The 14,424-nt window shown below is 44.9% G+C and overlaps 1 protein-coding gene across 1 annotated transcript in view; it reads left to right on the top strand.

The window, feature by feature from the left end:
- Positions 1-8,155: 8,155 nt before the first annotated feature.
- FGF2 (fibroblast growth factor 2) overlaps positions 8,156-14,424 on the top strand; it is a 19,670-nt gene continuing 13,401 nt past the window's right edge. The window contains exon 1 of the mRNA XM_053975264.1: positions 8,156-9,008. Coding sequence (XP_053831239.1) covers positions 8,408-9,008 — 601 coding nt within the window. The 5' untranslated portion in view covers positions 8,156-8,407. The remainder of the gene's footprint in view (positions 9,009-14,424) is intronic.

The following is a 14,424-nucleotide window of genomic DNA, read 5'->3' as shown; positions in this document are numbered from 1 at the left end:
ACTCTCCTCTTGCCTGTATTCAAATCATCCCAGAGCAAATTTTTTTTTACATCAGTAAAATCAAGGAAGGATGTTGGCTCTGAACTGTACAAGCGCTACTTAATACAAGCACAGCTTGGCCAGCAGTGTCTGCTCCATGGCCTGCCTTGGCCGCACCCTCCCGGCTGTGTGTGGACACCCAGAGAGCTGCTGCACGAGCTGAGCCCTGGGAGCCAGGCTCTGGCAGGCTGCAGCTGCCCCGGGATCCCAGCCTCCGGCACAGCCCCACACGTGCGGCTGCTGTTTGCTCCCAGATGTGACAGAAGACACGGTGCTCCCTGCAGGCCCACACAGCTGGGCTGAGTGACTAACCCTGGCTGTGCACCCACACACTGATGTCAGGAGAGCAGCCAATAGCTCAGAGTGACTCTCCTTGTCTCTGTGTGCACGTCAGCCACAACAGTGGCAAACCCAACAATGGGCAAGGAAGCAATCAAAGGAAAACCCAACTTCAGACTAGGAGCAACTGATGTAAAATGGGATGTGTAACTCCCATTTCCAGTGAAAGGAATCATCGATATTAGCTCGGTCATTTTTAAACAAGTGAATCATTAGATGACAAAGCCCATAAATTGATTCATAAACAGCTGTCATCTTAATATGAAAACTCCGAGATTAATCTGTCTGAAAAATTGCAATTCAATTGTGAATGGAAACAACAGCTAAAATCCAGCATTCATCTTGGCCAGGATGAATTTTACAAAATAAACTTCAGAGTACACTTCTGAGTTCTATCCATCCTTGTGTGTATAATATGTGTGTGCAAACAGATGCACTAAAAATGCTGTCTGGCCACCTGGATTTCAGTTAATTCATTAGTATCATTAATTGCAATTACTTTGACGTGCTGGTCTTTGAGGCAAAGGCTTCTCTCATAGTTTGCTTGCTGAGTTTTTTGTTGTTTTTCCAAGGTACTTGTTGGCTGTGGTGCAATGACTCAAGGCGTGCGATTAGTCAGAATGAGCCCTCAATACTTGTGGCAATAAAATTTGGCACATATATTTTTGCTATTTTTCTCTGCAGTGAAGCACTCCTAGATGAGGTATGGGTTTGGGATTGGTTGCACTTGCTGAGGTAATCGGTGCCATGGTACCTTTGAAGAAGACTGAAGAGGTTTGTAACTTGAGTTTTGTGGTAGGCAGGTGATGGGCAGTCTGATGGGACTCAGGGAGACCTGCCACCCTGCCAGGGAGTGGAATGGGGAGCTGGGAGCTACCATGAGATGGGGAAGTCCTAGGGGAAAGGAAAATGAAGGAGCCTATGGAAAAAATAAGCTATAGGGTTATGAGGATTGGCTGAGGAAGGAGAACATGGGCTTTGAATTTCAAGAAAGGAGGCAGGGATTAAGAAGCATTGGGGAAAGGAAACACAGCTCTGGAGCACATGGCTAGGAGCCATAGTGAGATACAAAGGAAAAGTAGTCCAGAGGACAGAGCTTGGCATGAGGAGCTGGGGAAAGATTTAGAAACAGGCCAGGAACCTGTGCCTGACAGCAGGGGAAGGGAAAAGAACAGGGTGGGGACAAAGGATGAGGACAGGAGACGAGACAGGCTGGGGGTGGAGGGTGGGGCAGCCAAGAGAAAGGAAGATGAGTCTGTGCCTATTTCAGTGTCCTCCTGGTTCTCACTCCTGGGTCTGGCATTACACAGCCTTTCCCTTCATCTGCTGTCAGAATATACTGTCATCCCCTGATAACGTGCACACATCGACTCCTACACAGCAGACAACCTGCCACAGGGGACAACCTTTCACGGTTTGGGACACAGAGTCACTGTGGCCTGTGGCAAAGCCAGTGGGCCCAGCTTTATCTCCAGTGTCAGCTGACAGCCCCCACAGGGGATGGGTAGGAATTTGTGAGTGTTAGATCAACAACATGAATGGCCCAAACAAAGATTTCAGAGCAAACATTCAGACTTGTAATGACACCCTAACTCTTGGCTTTCACTCTTAAGTCCCCGTTGCTTGGAGTTTGCTCCTTCAGCATTCTTTTTAAGGTACAGCTGGTTTTTCCCTAGAAAAGTCTTCCCAAATGCCATGTGAAGTATTTGATGTCTGGAATTCATGGCAGTATGAGCTTAGCAGTTAAACAAGGCAGAGGTCAGTAGCTGGCCACATTAATGTCAGAGTGAACTTCCTCTTTAGCATTTGCTGGGGGTGCTTGGAACAGGTAATGCAGCTTTTAGAGAGAAAATCAATCAAGACTGCACTTGATAAAAGTAATGAGGATATAACAATGTGGCTTATGCAGGCATTCATTCTCTATTTTTTCCTGAAGAGGAAAAGGATATAAATTAAATAGCGATTCTTATGTAATGAGTATTGCTTTTGCATAAAAGGAGACAAAACACTGAGCAATTTAACCTCCCTTGGAAGTTAATGATTGCAGGTCAGCTTTGAGATAATAGCCTGGGCAGTGTTGGGAAAGTAATTTTCTGGCAGATGTGGACAGATTCCATTTTGGCATGTGGACAGTGGATTACAGTCGTTTAACCACCATGAAGAGCTGTGCTAAGCTCTGGTCCCTCCAAGAAACAAACAAGATTTCAAAAGAGCCAGCTGGCTTCAGTTGCACTTACAGTACTTGTAACTTCAGATATTGTGGGAGATGCAGTCATGGTGAACTTAAAAGACATATAGGGATGGTTTCCTAGCTGAGAAAGGGGGGGATTGCAGAACGTGTTTGTCACAAGCTGGTCACTGCATGGATGGATGTATTGGGGTGTGGTGGAGCAATAACTGCATCCACCCCGGCACTGAACACTGCATCAGGCTCATTTGGGAGAGTTCTCCCTCCCTAGAAATAAAAGCTAACACAGCACAAGGGAACACATCATTTCTTTGCACTTCCAAAGGCATTCCAGGGCTTGTCTCTCCTTTCTCAGATGCTGCTGTGCTGATAGCCTGTACAGGGAGCTGTCTTTGCAAGGACTTAACGTGTTCACTGTGCCACTGGAACTCTCTTTGTGTTCTGCATGTGATGCTTGGTCTGTGACCTGCTGCTGCAGGGTGTTATGCTCTGGGGAACCCTTCAGTGGGGCCTAGGTCTGGGGATCCATGGAAACAGTCCTGAAACAAAGAGAAAACAAATGGGAGAGTTGTGACATTCCTTCTGGAATACTATCAACACAGATTGTTTCCAAGAGAGAGGGGTTTGGGGTTGTGTCTTTATTCTTGCTGTTTTCTACCTGCCAGCTAATACATCCTACAGAAATGATGCAGAACAAGATTTTGGTTGTGCAAGTGGTAGAAATTAAATTCATGATGTAATAAAATATTTTTTTTTTCTTTGTAATGTCTGGCTGATCTCATCTCTCCTTGCCCTTCAGTGTGACATGATGAAAGCTGCATGATGTGGCAACTGCTGTTCCTTGGGAATAGTCTGTCTTTGCTGTATTCCTCCATGAGGTTACTCTGGCTTTGTACTATAACATACCAGGGAATGGAAAGAGTAATTTCCTCACTTCCACCTATATTTCTATTTCCAGCTACAATTCTGTGAATAATGTAACATTCTCCAGAATTAGCCCATGTGGAAGTTATGAATTCTATGACCTGTATAAGAATCTAATTTAAAAGAGGATAAAGACAAATCTATAACCAAATTTCCACTATTTCATGATCACTTGCTAGGAGACACAGTGAAAGAGACATTTTTTACTTGCATGGGTTTTGTAGTTGATATGGAAATATCTAGAGTTAAAATTATTGCAGGCAGACTTGTTGCAAGCAGCCCTCCCTGCCTGAGCAGGGGTTGGACCAGATGTGCAGAGGTGCTTTCCAACCTTAACTATTCCGTGTTTATGTGAAGATCCACTTCCTAACAATTTGTGTGTGCTCTGATCAAAGGGGATAATGGATTTCTGAAATGACAACCACACAGGCAGGCACTGGCTATATCTGCCCCACAAGCACTGATTTTCCCCCCAAACACAGGGAAAACACTCCCTCTAATCTCTGAACATGTGTTCAAGCACTTCCAGTGCAAAAGCAGTTGCTTTGCCCTGTAGCAATACAACAAAATGTGTCTTCAGTCCTTAGCAGGGGCCAAGTTACTTTGGGACACTTTTTGCCACCCTTCCAATGACATGGGATCAGGAGAGAAAGAGATGTGATTTCGTGATTGTTCCCATTAAGGAATGTCTCAACAAATCTGAATTTCTTTGAAATCCAATATTAACTGAAATTGTTTGAGTTCATGATGTTTGATTGAAGAGTATTTTTGAATTTTTTTTTTAATGTATATCATCAATCTTTATACTGACATTGTTTCTTTTCTTAGCCTGGAGTAATTTTGCTAATTTGGATGTATTGCTCTATGTGATGTGGATACAGAGAGAGAGAGAGAGGGTGTATACATGTGTTTTTATGTACATTAGAGAGAAGGAGACGGGTGATTTTGCTAATTCTAAACTCCAACTCCCATAAATATTTGTACTTAAGACATTATTTCTCATTTCTCATCAGCTGCGGTCACTACTCCATCTCTTAGACTTGCAATAGCTGCCAGTGCTTCTAGACAGTTCAGATCTTTTCCCAAGTGCAATTATTCTGTACTACAGAAAATTTGATTTACTTCCAATTTAGACCTCACTGGATTGTTCGTTCTCTTATCTTCAGCCATGCTGGGCTGTTGTGTTTCCAACATTCATAAAGATAACCCAAAACAAAGTTTGGCCATCTGTGGCATTCTCAGATGAAGCATATATTGAGAAAATTTTAGAAAGACATAAACAAGTGTCCACTGGTGCTTTAGAGGAATAAAGTACTCCTTTGAACTGGAATGGAGACTGTAAGAGGTTTATAATAGGGAGGAGATTATTTTTGCTGTTGTTGATGTAATGTCTTTCTACTATTTGCACCAGAAAAAAAAAAAAAAAAATGAGGAGGGAAGAAATAAGCTTTTATTTGCAAGAAATATTGATGAAGGGTCTTAAAGTCTTCAGAAAGGTAAATGAAAAGCTGAACTTGTATTACAGGTGTTTTTAAAAGAGTGACCACACAAGTAGACTTTCCCAGGCACTTAATATCCATATATACTTCAAGCAGAGTAACTTTACCTCAAAACTGTACCTACAAAAGTAGGTGGGCAAAAACTGAAGCTGCTTTCTATAGTAACCAATATTTAGAAGGGAAATTCAGTTATAGCCAGATTTGTGGTTGTTTGTTTACATCATACAAGGCAGGAATCTTCCTCCCAAATTTAAACTCAAGCAGTTAATGTACTTCAAGTTTTTTACATTTCCTGTGACAAGTGAGTGTGAGAATTTGTGGGGGACCTTTGGTGTCAACATGTGCTGGAGAAAGGAGATGGATGATTTTTTCCACTGTTAGCTGAGCACTAGACAACACAGGAACAGCTTCAGGAGGGACACAGCTTATCCATCTCTTTTTGGCTAATTGCTTCTTGGATATGCACCAAAGAGAGGGATTGGGAAGCCAAGAGCCCCAGGGAGTGGAGAAGCTCTGTGGTGGAGTGGAGGCCTGGGCTGATGTTCCATTTCCAGCAGCTGGAAGTGTTCCCTGCTGCCACAGTGACACAAACCACCTGCAGAGGTGGTGGGAAGATGGATGAGCCTGAGTATTCCTGGGTGTCTTTGCTTTCCTGTAGTTCTAACTGCTTTTCAAAAGTGAGGGCCTTTTTGTTTGTTTGTTTGATTTAAATTCTATAGTAAGTGCTATTCAAACACTACTTTCATTATTCCAGTGTGAGCAAACTAGAGATGTCATCCTCATAAACTATCAAGGACATAAGGCTGAAACCCCTTGAAAAGCAGCTTCTGTGAGAGGGGATTGACATTTCCTGGGCTCGTCATATGGCAGGATTTGTAGCAGTAACTGCTGGAAAGCTGGGAAAGTTGTTGCCCCTTGGATCAAAAACCAAAAACTGATGGATGGACCTGATGGAGTTTCTTACTCTTAATTTAAAATATCGTAAAAATTACTCTTAGATTTTTCAGGGTTTTCCTGTAACCATACTAACAATATAATTTAGGTTTGAATTGTGTTTACTTTGGAGTTTTTTTCCCAGATGTTCTTGCTGAGAGTCTCTAGAAATTTAAGAATTATATATTGAATAAATGAGATGATTGGATGAGCAGATGAGTGCCTTGTGTTTAGTATGACCTCTGTGTGAGAGCAGCACTGAATAAAACAGCTTTTTCTCTGTAAGAGGTAAGGCATTCCTGTGAGGAACAGGGAATTGGACTCAGATGATCCTTATGGGTCCCTTCCAGCTGATTCCATTAACAATTGTAGCTGGTTACAGAACAGTGCAGGACAAACAGAGAATAGCAGCAGTTCAGATAAACGGAACAGGTTAGAGAAAAAGTCTCTAAGAGGAACTTGTGAAGTAGCAGGAAGGTAGGCTCTAAGGCATTGTAACATGGAGTGTCTTACACAGGTCAAGAGAAAACTTGTGAAGGGGTTGGATTATTGATGGTCTGGGTGGAGGGGAAGCAGCCATATGGGTGTGATTGTGTGGAAGATCTGAGTTGAGGAAGGGTGGTGGAAGAGGCCACAAGAAAGGAAAATGCTACTGCCAGAATCGCTTTAGTCAATGTTTAAGAGCAGTATTACTGACCATATTAAGAGGCTGGACTGCAGAAGAAAGTAGAGTGAAGAAAAAAAACAGGTGTGATTTCCATTTGAAGAAGAGAAAGGAAAATATATTTTAAAATATAGAAAGTTGGCAGATCTTGAGGTGAGTGCAGATTCCTTAGGGAATAGGACTTTCATTGTAGCTCTGTTATCTTTTAGTTGTAAGCCCCACGTACACAATTCCCAGTGACAAGCTTCTAAAGAGTTCTCAAGCCTCACAATTTTATTGGTGCACTGGATTTTACTGATTTTCAAAAGGATCGTTTGATAAGGAATTTAACCTGGTTGCCATACCTACCCTGCCACCACTGGGTTCAGTGCCATCATGGAGATCAGGGCTCCCAAGATTCTGAGAAATACCAGGACCCTGTCCTGTAAAGCACGGTGTCTACTCTGCAGCTCTGTGACAGGGCATCCAGCTGACAGCTGTGTGCAAGGAATGTAAAGTTCCAGGAGTGGCTGAGTGGAACCATGAATATTTAGTCTTTAGACTAAAGTTGGTTTTTTTGGTTTTTTTTTTGTTTTTTTTTAAGCATTTTGAGATGGCTTTTTTTGTTTTTTTACAGAACTTATTAGAGTTTTTAAATGACATTTTCACCCCTTCCCTTCATCTACTTGAATTCAGCTTCATCTTCCCTTCATCTACTTGAATTCAGCTTCATCTTCTCTTCATCTACCTTCCAAGAAAGACACAAGGACTTCAGAAGGCTCCACAGTGCAAGGACACAAAATACCCTGCATGGAGCTTCTGTTGTAGGGGAGGAGCAAGAGGAAACAAGGAGGGTCTTCACTGTTGGCTGTGACTGTCCAGAGCTTTCAGGTACAGTGATAACGTGGGATTTCCATGAGAAGTAGCATAGAGTGTTTGAAGTGGATGGGTAGCTGGGGAACCTAGGGAAGGGGGGATGCTCACGGAGCAGCAGGGCTGCAGTGCCCATTTGGCAGCAGATGCCTGCCCCTGGACTGTGCCTGTGGCACTGAGGGGGAGCAGCTGACACGGCTGAACGGGTTCCTGGGCTGGGCCGTGCTCTGCCTGCTCCCTTCATCATGAGGGTGTGGGAAGCAGCGTAATTGTCTCTGATTCTGGTAAAGAACTAAAATTTATGGCTTGCTGAGAAATTAAGCAGCAACAAAATATCCTTGACGTACTTGCTAGCAAAGTGAATATTGCAAGTGCGTGAGCTGGATGCTGTGTCTGCCTTGGCATTGGTTTGTTCCCGTGGGTTGCTGCACATTGGCTCTGTGAAAAGCCCAGTGTTTGCAGTCCCACTTGGGACTGTCCAGGGCTGCTTGTGTTGCCTTTGAAACCAGAGAGCTTCCCAAGCTCCAGGCATGAGCAGCCAGCCTGCTGTTAAACAGGAGATAAGGGGCACAAAGCATGTTTTGGGAAACAAACCTTTTCATCCTGTTTTGTTGTCAGACTCAGGCACAAAGTGCATTTGATGGGTCATTATACTTTATAAACTCTGTATAATTTGTTTTATTAGAGGGGGAAAGCCTGTACCAGAATTTTCACCTGTTGCCTTTTGCTATCACTTTGCTCCTGTTGGATGGGAGAACTGGTTTCTGGTGAATGCAATGGAACAAAACGGTTACCACGGATTTATTTTAAACATATGTGTCATCATATTGTGATTTAAACAATTTAGTATTTAGGCCACACAACTTCTTCTGATCTAAAATAACTCTCCAGTTACTTTCTTTATAAGGCCAGAGGAAAAGATGTCCGACCGATGTTCACTGCATCCCGTTTCCAGCGTTGCCGGCAGCAATGCTCAGCCGGACAGAGCCCCGCGCTCCAGGCCGGGGTTCCTCGGCGCGGGGACCTGCTGCCGCCCCTGGCCGGTCCCCCGAGATGGCCGGCCCGGCTGTGCCGGCGCAGGGAGCGGCCCCCGGCGCGGCGCGGTCGGGGGCGGGGCGTGGCAGGGGCAGCCCGGTGCCGGCGGGGAGCCTGTCCCCGGCGTGCTGGGCTCTGCCGTCTGTCTTGCTTCCCGCTTTCCCGACGCGGCAGCACCGTTGCGCAGCTCCCGCGGACCGGCCGGGACGGGACGTGTCGGGAGCTCGGCGGGGCTCGGGGCTTGCGAGGCGAGGCGAGGCGAGGCTGGACGGCCGGGGCAGGGGCAGGGGCCGAGGCCGCCCGGCGCTGGCGGCGGGGGGCGGCGGGGGCCCGGCGCGGCGCGGTGCCGTCGGGGCCCGGCGGATGGCGGCGGCGGGTGGCATCGCTACGCTGCCCGACGACGGCGGCAGCGGCGCCTTTCCCCCGGGGCACTTCAAGGACCCCAAGCGCCTGTACTGCAAGAACGGCGGCTTCTTCCTGCGCATCAACCCCGACGGGAAGGTGGACGGCGTCCGCGAGAAGAGCGACCCGCACAGTGAGTTGTCCTGGGACCACCGCGGGCGGCACCGGGGCGGGCGGGCGACTCCTCGCCCAGGCAGCGGGGCTGCGAGAGGGGCCGCGCCTCGGCCGTCCCGCCCTGCTGAAGCTAAGGCAGCGAGCCGTGCTTGGAAAGCGTCCGTCAGTGTGCCGAATGTTCCTGAGCGAATAACCGCGAGTACGCAGACGGAGTTAATTCATACCGAGTTAATTCAGACCCACATCCCGTAGCTGGTGGTCCTGCACCGACACTCGCGAGATGTCCCGGGGCAAAGCCTCGCTGGCGGCCCCACGCTCAACCTGCTGGGTACAGAGCTTCTCAGTTGCACAGAGGTTTTGTTACGGGCTTGAAGGGGTCTCGAGTTCGTTTGCGTGGCCCTTTCAGGGGTCTTGTGGCACTTGACGGCTCTACACGGCAGCGGTGAATGCACTGGATGCATCAAGGTAGAGAGGAGGCTGTTCTTTTTCCCGGTGCGGGTAGGTGCTCGTGAGTAGGAGCACTTTTGGCACACAGGTACTCTTAGGAACAGAGGGGTAAATCTGGCCAAGGAAGCAGGGCTTATAACAAACTGCTGTCAGAACACCTTTTTGGCTTAAAATGTTACATGTTGCATTGTTTTGGTTTTTTTTTTTTTAAACTTAATTAATTGTGATTTAAATACAGATAAAATATATGGATACCAGCAGCAGGAGGAGGTTGTCCCTCCAATACCTGATCTTTTGAAGGAGAGAAAGGCTCATGGGCTGGGAACACAGCCCATGGACTGAGTGATCACAGGCTTTCAGGGAGCATGTGGCAGGTTGCTGTTACCTGCTGTTGTGCTTTTTGTCCCACAAACAAATTGCCTTTTTCAGAGCTCAGAATATTTTGGAAGTATTCAGCATGGAGGTTTTGTGGATGTAGTGGTGAGTTTTTGATGCACCTGTGAGGCGTTTCCTTCAGCACAGGTACAGGGACTTGCTGGGTCAGATTGTCCCAGTGCGATTCCTGGTTGGAGGGAATTTGTTACGGTGCTCCGTGTGCAGGGCCTGCCTGCAGGCGCTTGGCATGAGGAGCAGGTGAAATGCCTTACTGGGATTCTCCATCTGTTTTGCACCTGAGCTCTGAGTGATGGATGCAGGGACTGGGCTAAACTCAGGGACTAGGAGGAAAAGGAAGTGAGGAGACAGACCAAAGATTCTTAATATTACTTTCCACTTTGGACATTCACCTTTTGCAAAACAAATAGTTTTACCCAACAATTCCAAAGAAATCTTGTAACAGGAATCCTTAAAGGAGATAAATCTCATTAGTTCATCAGACATGTCACTTCACCCTAGAAGTAGCTATGGAAATGTGCTGTAAAGGGAGGTGATGTTGAGTGGAGGATGTACAGGGCTGAAGCTGAGTCCAACACATTGCCATGGCTGTTGGGTTTCTTGCCTCATTCCCTGTCTTTGCTTTTGAAAAGTGCAGGCAGTGGTGTATGTTGTTGTGTGCTTATTACCTGGCTGGGCCAGGCTGCCCTGGGTGGAGGTGGTATTTATCACTGCTGCCTTTTTCATCATAGAGCTACCCCATAATAATTTCTTCCCTCCTGCCTTTTTTTGTTATTCTCTCAGGAAAACTAATACTAGTTTTTCATTCTTGAGTCCATCGAATGTGTGTTTTCTCTTCCTGTTGAGCCTTATCAATACCAAAATTTTCAACTGACATCTCATTTTTTCCTAGTAGTGAATTCTCTCCTTTTTTCATTATCGGAAGCTCTTGGCTTGTTGCTTTTTCTTCCTTTCTTTTTTTTTTCTTTTCCTGGAAGAACCCTAGTTCTGAGAAGCAGAAGCATCAGCGAGGCTCATTGCTGAGGCGTTGCGTGGTTCACATCCTTAGCATCCTTGCTGTAAATACGTCATTCCACACAACTCTGCTCAACTCTGACCTGGTGAGTGCTGCTATGTGGAAGTCCCCGTGAAATCTCGTGGTATTCCTGGTGTGGCAGAGGGCAATAAATCTTGGACAACGTGAGAGGACTTTAAAAAAGAAATTAGCAATGAAAATATACACCTCAAGTAGTTCAGGGTGATTTCCTTAGTTAAGCAAAAGGTTTTGGAAGGTGGTTTTGAGAAAGGAATACAATGTCTGGACAATTTGGTTTAGAAGTAATTAAAGGCCGGTTAGTAGAGATGCTTGTGGTTGCTGCTATTCTTAGGAATTAATTATACAAAATAACATTTTAGTAGCACATCAGCCTTCTTACTTTTAAAGGAAGATCTAATTTTGGAAGGCAAGTTACTGTCTCCTTATGTTTCAGACCAAAGTTTTAATATAAACAATTTCCATGATTCATGTCCTTTTTAGCTCCCCTCCTCCGCCTCTATTTGAAATAAACATCTGCTTTATGCCATAGCATGGTTTTACACTCACCCCACTCACCTTCATTTATTCATAATTGTGTCATTAATTAAATTAAGAATGGAAGTTGATGTTCTGTGTGCTGGAGGATTGGGATCATATGATTCACACAGCTGAAACCCAGGACAGGGCGTCTTCCACGGCCATTATTGCCACATCTGATGTGTGTGCTGCTGTGACTCCAGTGAAGTGCCCCTTTGGACACACTCTGGGGACTCTGTCCTGAGTGTTTTCCCTTGAAGAGGTACTTTCAGACAAACAAGAAACAGAAGGCGCTTTCTGAGAGTTTTGTTGTCTAAAGCAAAACAAAAAACATGGCTGGGTTGTTGTTGTTGATCAACAACTGTTGATTTATGCCCTGGAAATTGTACAAAGGATGCAGTGTTTTTGGAAAGGCTTTTAGAAACTCTCCAGAGGTGTTTCCCTCAAAGCGGCTACAGTGCTGGTAAGGGGGAAAACCCTGGAGAATGGAAAGGGAACACTTATCCATACATTTAGAACATGTACGTCTAGTAGCACACCTGGTTCCTTTCAGAGTTTCCCGAAATGAGGAATGGTTGACATTTATGTATTTCCATAATTTCTTAAGCAGCTTTGTTTCATGATGAGCATAACCGAAGACAGTATCCAGGACATCCTGAGCCATTCTTGTCCATTCCTTAATGAGGTGACAAGACTCCAACCTCTCACTTGGAAAGGATTCAGCTGTGTGAGCTCAGTCAACCCTGCAGATGTATGAAATACCTTCTTCCTGCTCAGTACCTCTCTCCTCTTCAATAAATATCTGAAGAAAATGTAAAATAGGGTAATACTGGTCCAGGAAATAGTTGTTAATATTAAGATTTTGACTTGTCTCTCTCACAACATTTAAATGGTTACGGTCTAAATGTTTTGGAAAGACTCTGCTGAAGTACAGACTGACTGTTAGAGCAGCTCAGTGAAGACGATGGAAATCTGATCACTGATCATGCAATGAGAGAAAACTCATGGTGATCCTCAAGTTAGGAAAATGTCAGGAATTGTTTCCGTATGAAGGTTGAGGACCTGGTGTTTAGCTATTATAGGTGTGTAAATTGTTTGGGACTTGGATTATCTTCTTTCTCATTCTGGTGTCCCACAGACATGGCCGGAGCTGTTGACAGGGCAAGATCTTTTCCAAATCTTACCACTGAGAGGTGACTCGTTTAAAAAAAAAATCCTGCACCTGTTCAAATGTTCAAATATTCAAATACATTGCTTCTACCTATGTCCTTTTGGAAACAGACTCTTGGCATTACTTTTGATCTGTTGCACAGACCTTAACTGCTTTGCCAAGTACTTTGTGGCATAGCACGGAAATTCTTCTTGGCTTCTGGATGTAGCTGGCTTTAGGGGATGAGGTAGCAGAGATCCTCTGTGTGAAAAAGTTGAGAATATGCTTCCTTTGCTGCTTTTATCATAGAAATACCACCATGTTCCTGCATGTTCCTGCATGTTCTCATTTCTCACTGTGTCTGCTAATCCTCTGTCCCAGTTCCTAGTGAGTCTTGCCCACCCCAGAGCTGTGATCCAGTAGTAGGTACACTCCAAAGGTGGACCAAGACAACACGAGATGTCTCCAGAGGGCAGTGAACTGTCCTGTCCCTCCCAGCTGATTTCTGCCCAGTTTGGAAGTGGGGAAGGTTCCAAGGGCACCACCACCCACAGGTACACTAGAGGGCAGGATTTAGCCCTTAGATTGTCACACTTAGGAAATCAGGAGCGCTTTTAGGTACTTACATAGTCTGGTTTGCAGGAAAACGATAATTCAACTCCTGTTCACCACTACACTCCCAGAGCTGGAAAAGACAAATAGGATAATATGTTGTGAGATAAACTGGCTGCTGTTGGTTTTCATTCGGTTCATAAATGCTTGAAATTTGTGCAGCCGATTCTAAGAAAGGGTTTATCTGTAGTGGGGTCATATTCAAAAGCATTTTACAGAAAGTAAATGTCTTGGTTTGAAAAGACAGGAGTCTGTGAAGGAAGGCAAGGGCCTCCTGTGAAATGGAAAAGGTAAATCCCCTCCCTCCAAATTACCACAATTTCAAAATAAAAAGGCTCTCAGGCAAAGATATGGGAATGGGAATAACAGTTCTTTACTAGGAAAAAACGAAACAAAAAAAATGTAATTAGTGCAAACAAAACTACAGATAGTCAGAAACCTGACACCCTGAGGGGTCAGGGTGTTGGTGATAGTCCAGTTAAATGGTGGCTGCTCCTCCTGGAGTGGTAGATTAAATGCTGCTGAAGCGATGATCCCGTAGAAGGGTGTAGTTTTCTCTGAACGTCTGGTGATAGAGTAGATGGGCCTGGTCTTCCTCTGGGAATCCAGTGAAGAGGCTGTGTTGATGTCCCAAAAAATGCTGATTTTATGCAGGTAGGGATGCTTGGCTCCTCCCTCTGGGTAGAGCATCTCACAATGGGATGATATAACTTTATCAGTCATGCAGTGAGCCATTCAATGGCATATTAACAGAAGATATCTCCCTGGAGGGAGACATTGTTCTTGGAAGAGATAAGAAAACTACCCAACTTAACAGAAGATACCTGCCCCACCTCCGACAGATGGCAAATAGAATATATGCTTATCTTACAAGCCAGGACAGTAAATTATGTTAGTAACTCAACCTGAATTTTAAATCATAGTCTTTTCAGTGACACTTTGTTTTTTTAAAATTTCCCCAGCTCCCCCGGATTACAGATAAGGCAGGCAGTTCTAATAAATAATAATTTGATCATTATGATTTTTAGCATTCTTGGGAGCATTGCCTTGGGATCACTGTTCCAGGATACTTGAGAGGTGATGGATTGTGCTGAACTGGTTCACAACCCTGGAATTAATGGTCCTTTTGACTGTCGGTGACAGTGTGTTTAGTGCAATTATCTAATAAAACTAAATCAAACCCAATGCAGCCCAGAGAATGCTCAAGTTACTGTTGCTGAAGAACATACGTAAGTGTACGACATCTGTAAACTGAATATCTGTACCAGGTGGTATCTGAAA

The sequence above is a fragment of the Vidua macroura genome, chromosome 4 (genome assembly GCF_024509145.1).
Source record: "Vidua macroura isolate BioBank_ID:100142 chromosome 4, ASM2450914v1, whole genome shotgun sequence".
NCBI classification, from domain to species: Eukaryota; Metazoa; Chordata; class Aves; order Passeriformes; family Viduidae; genus Vidua; species Vidua macroura.
This window is presented reverse-complemented; position numbering and strand designations above follow the sequence as displayed.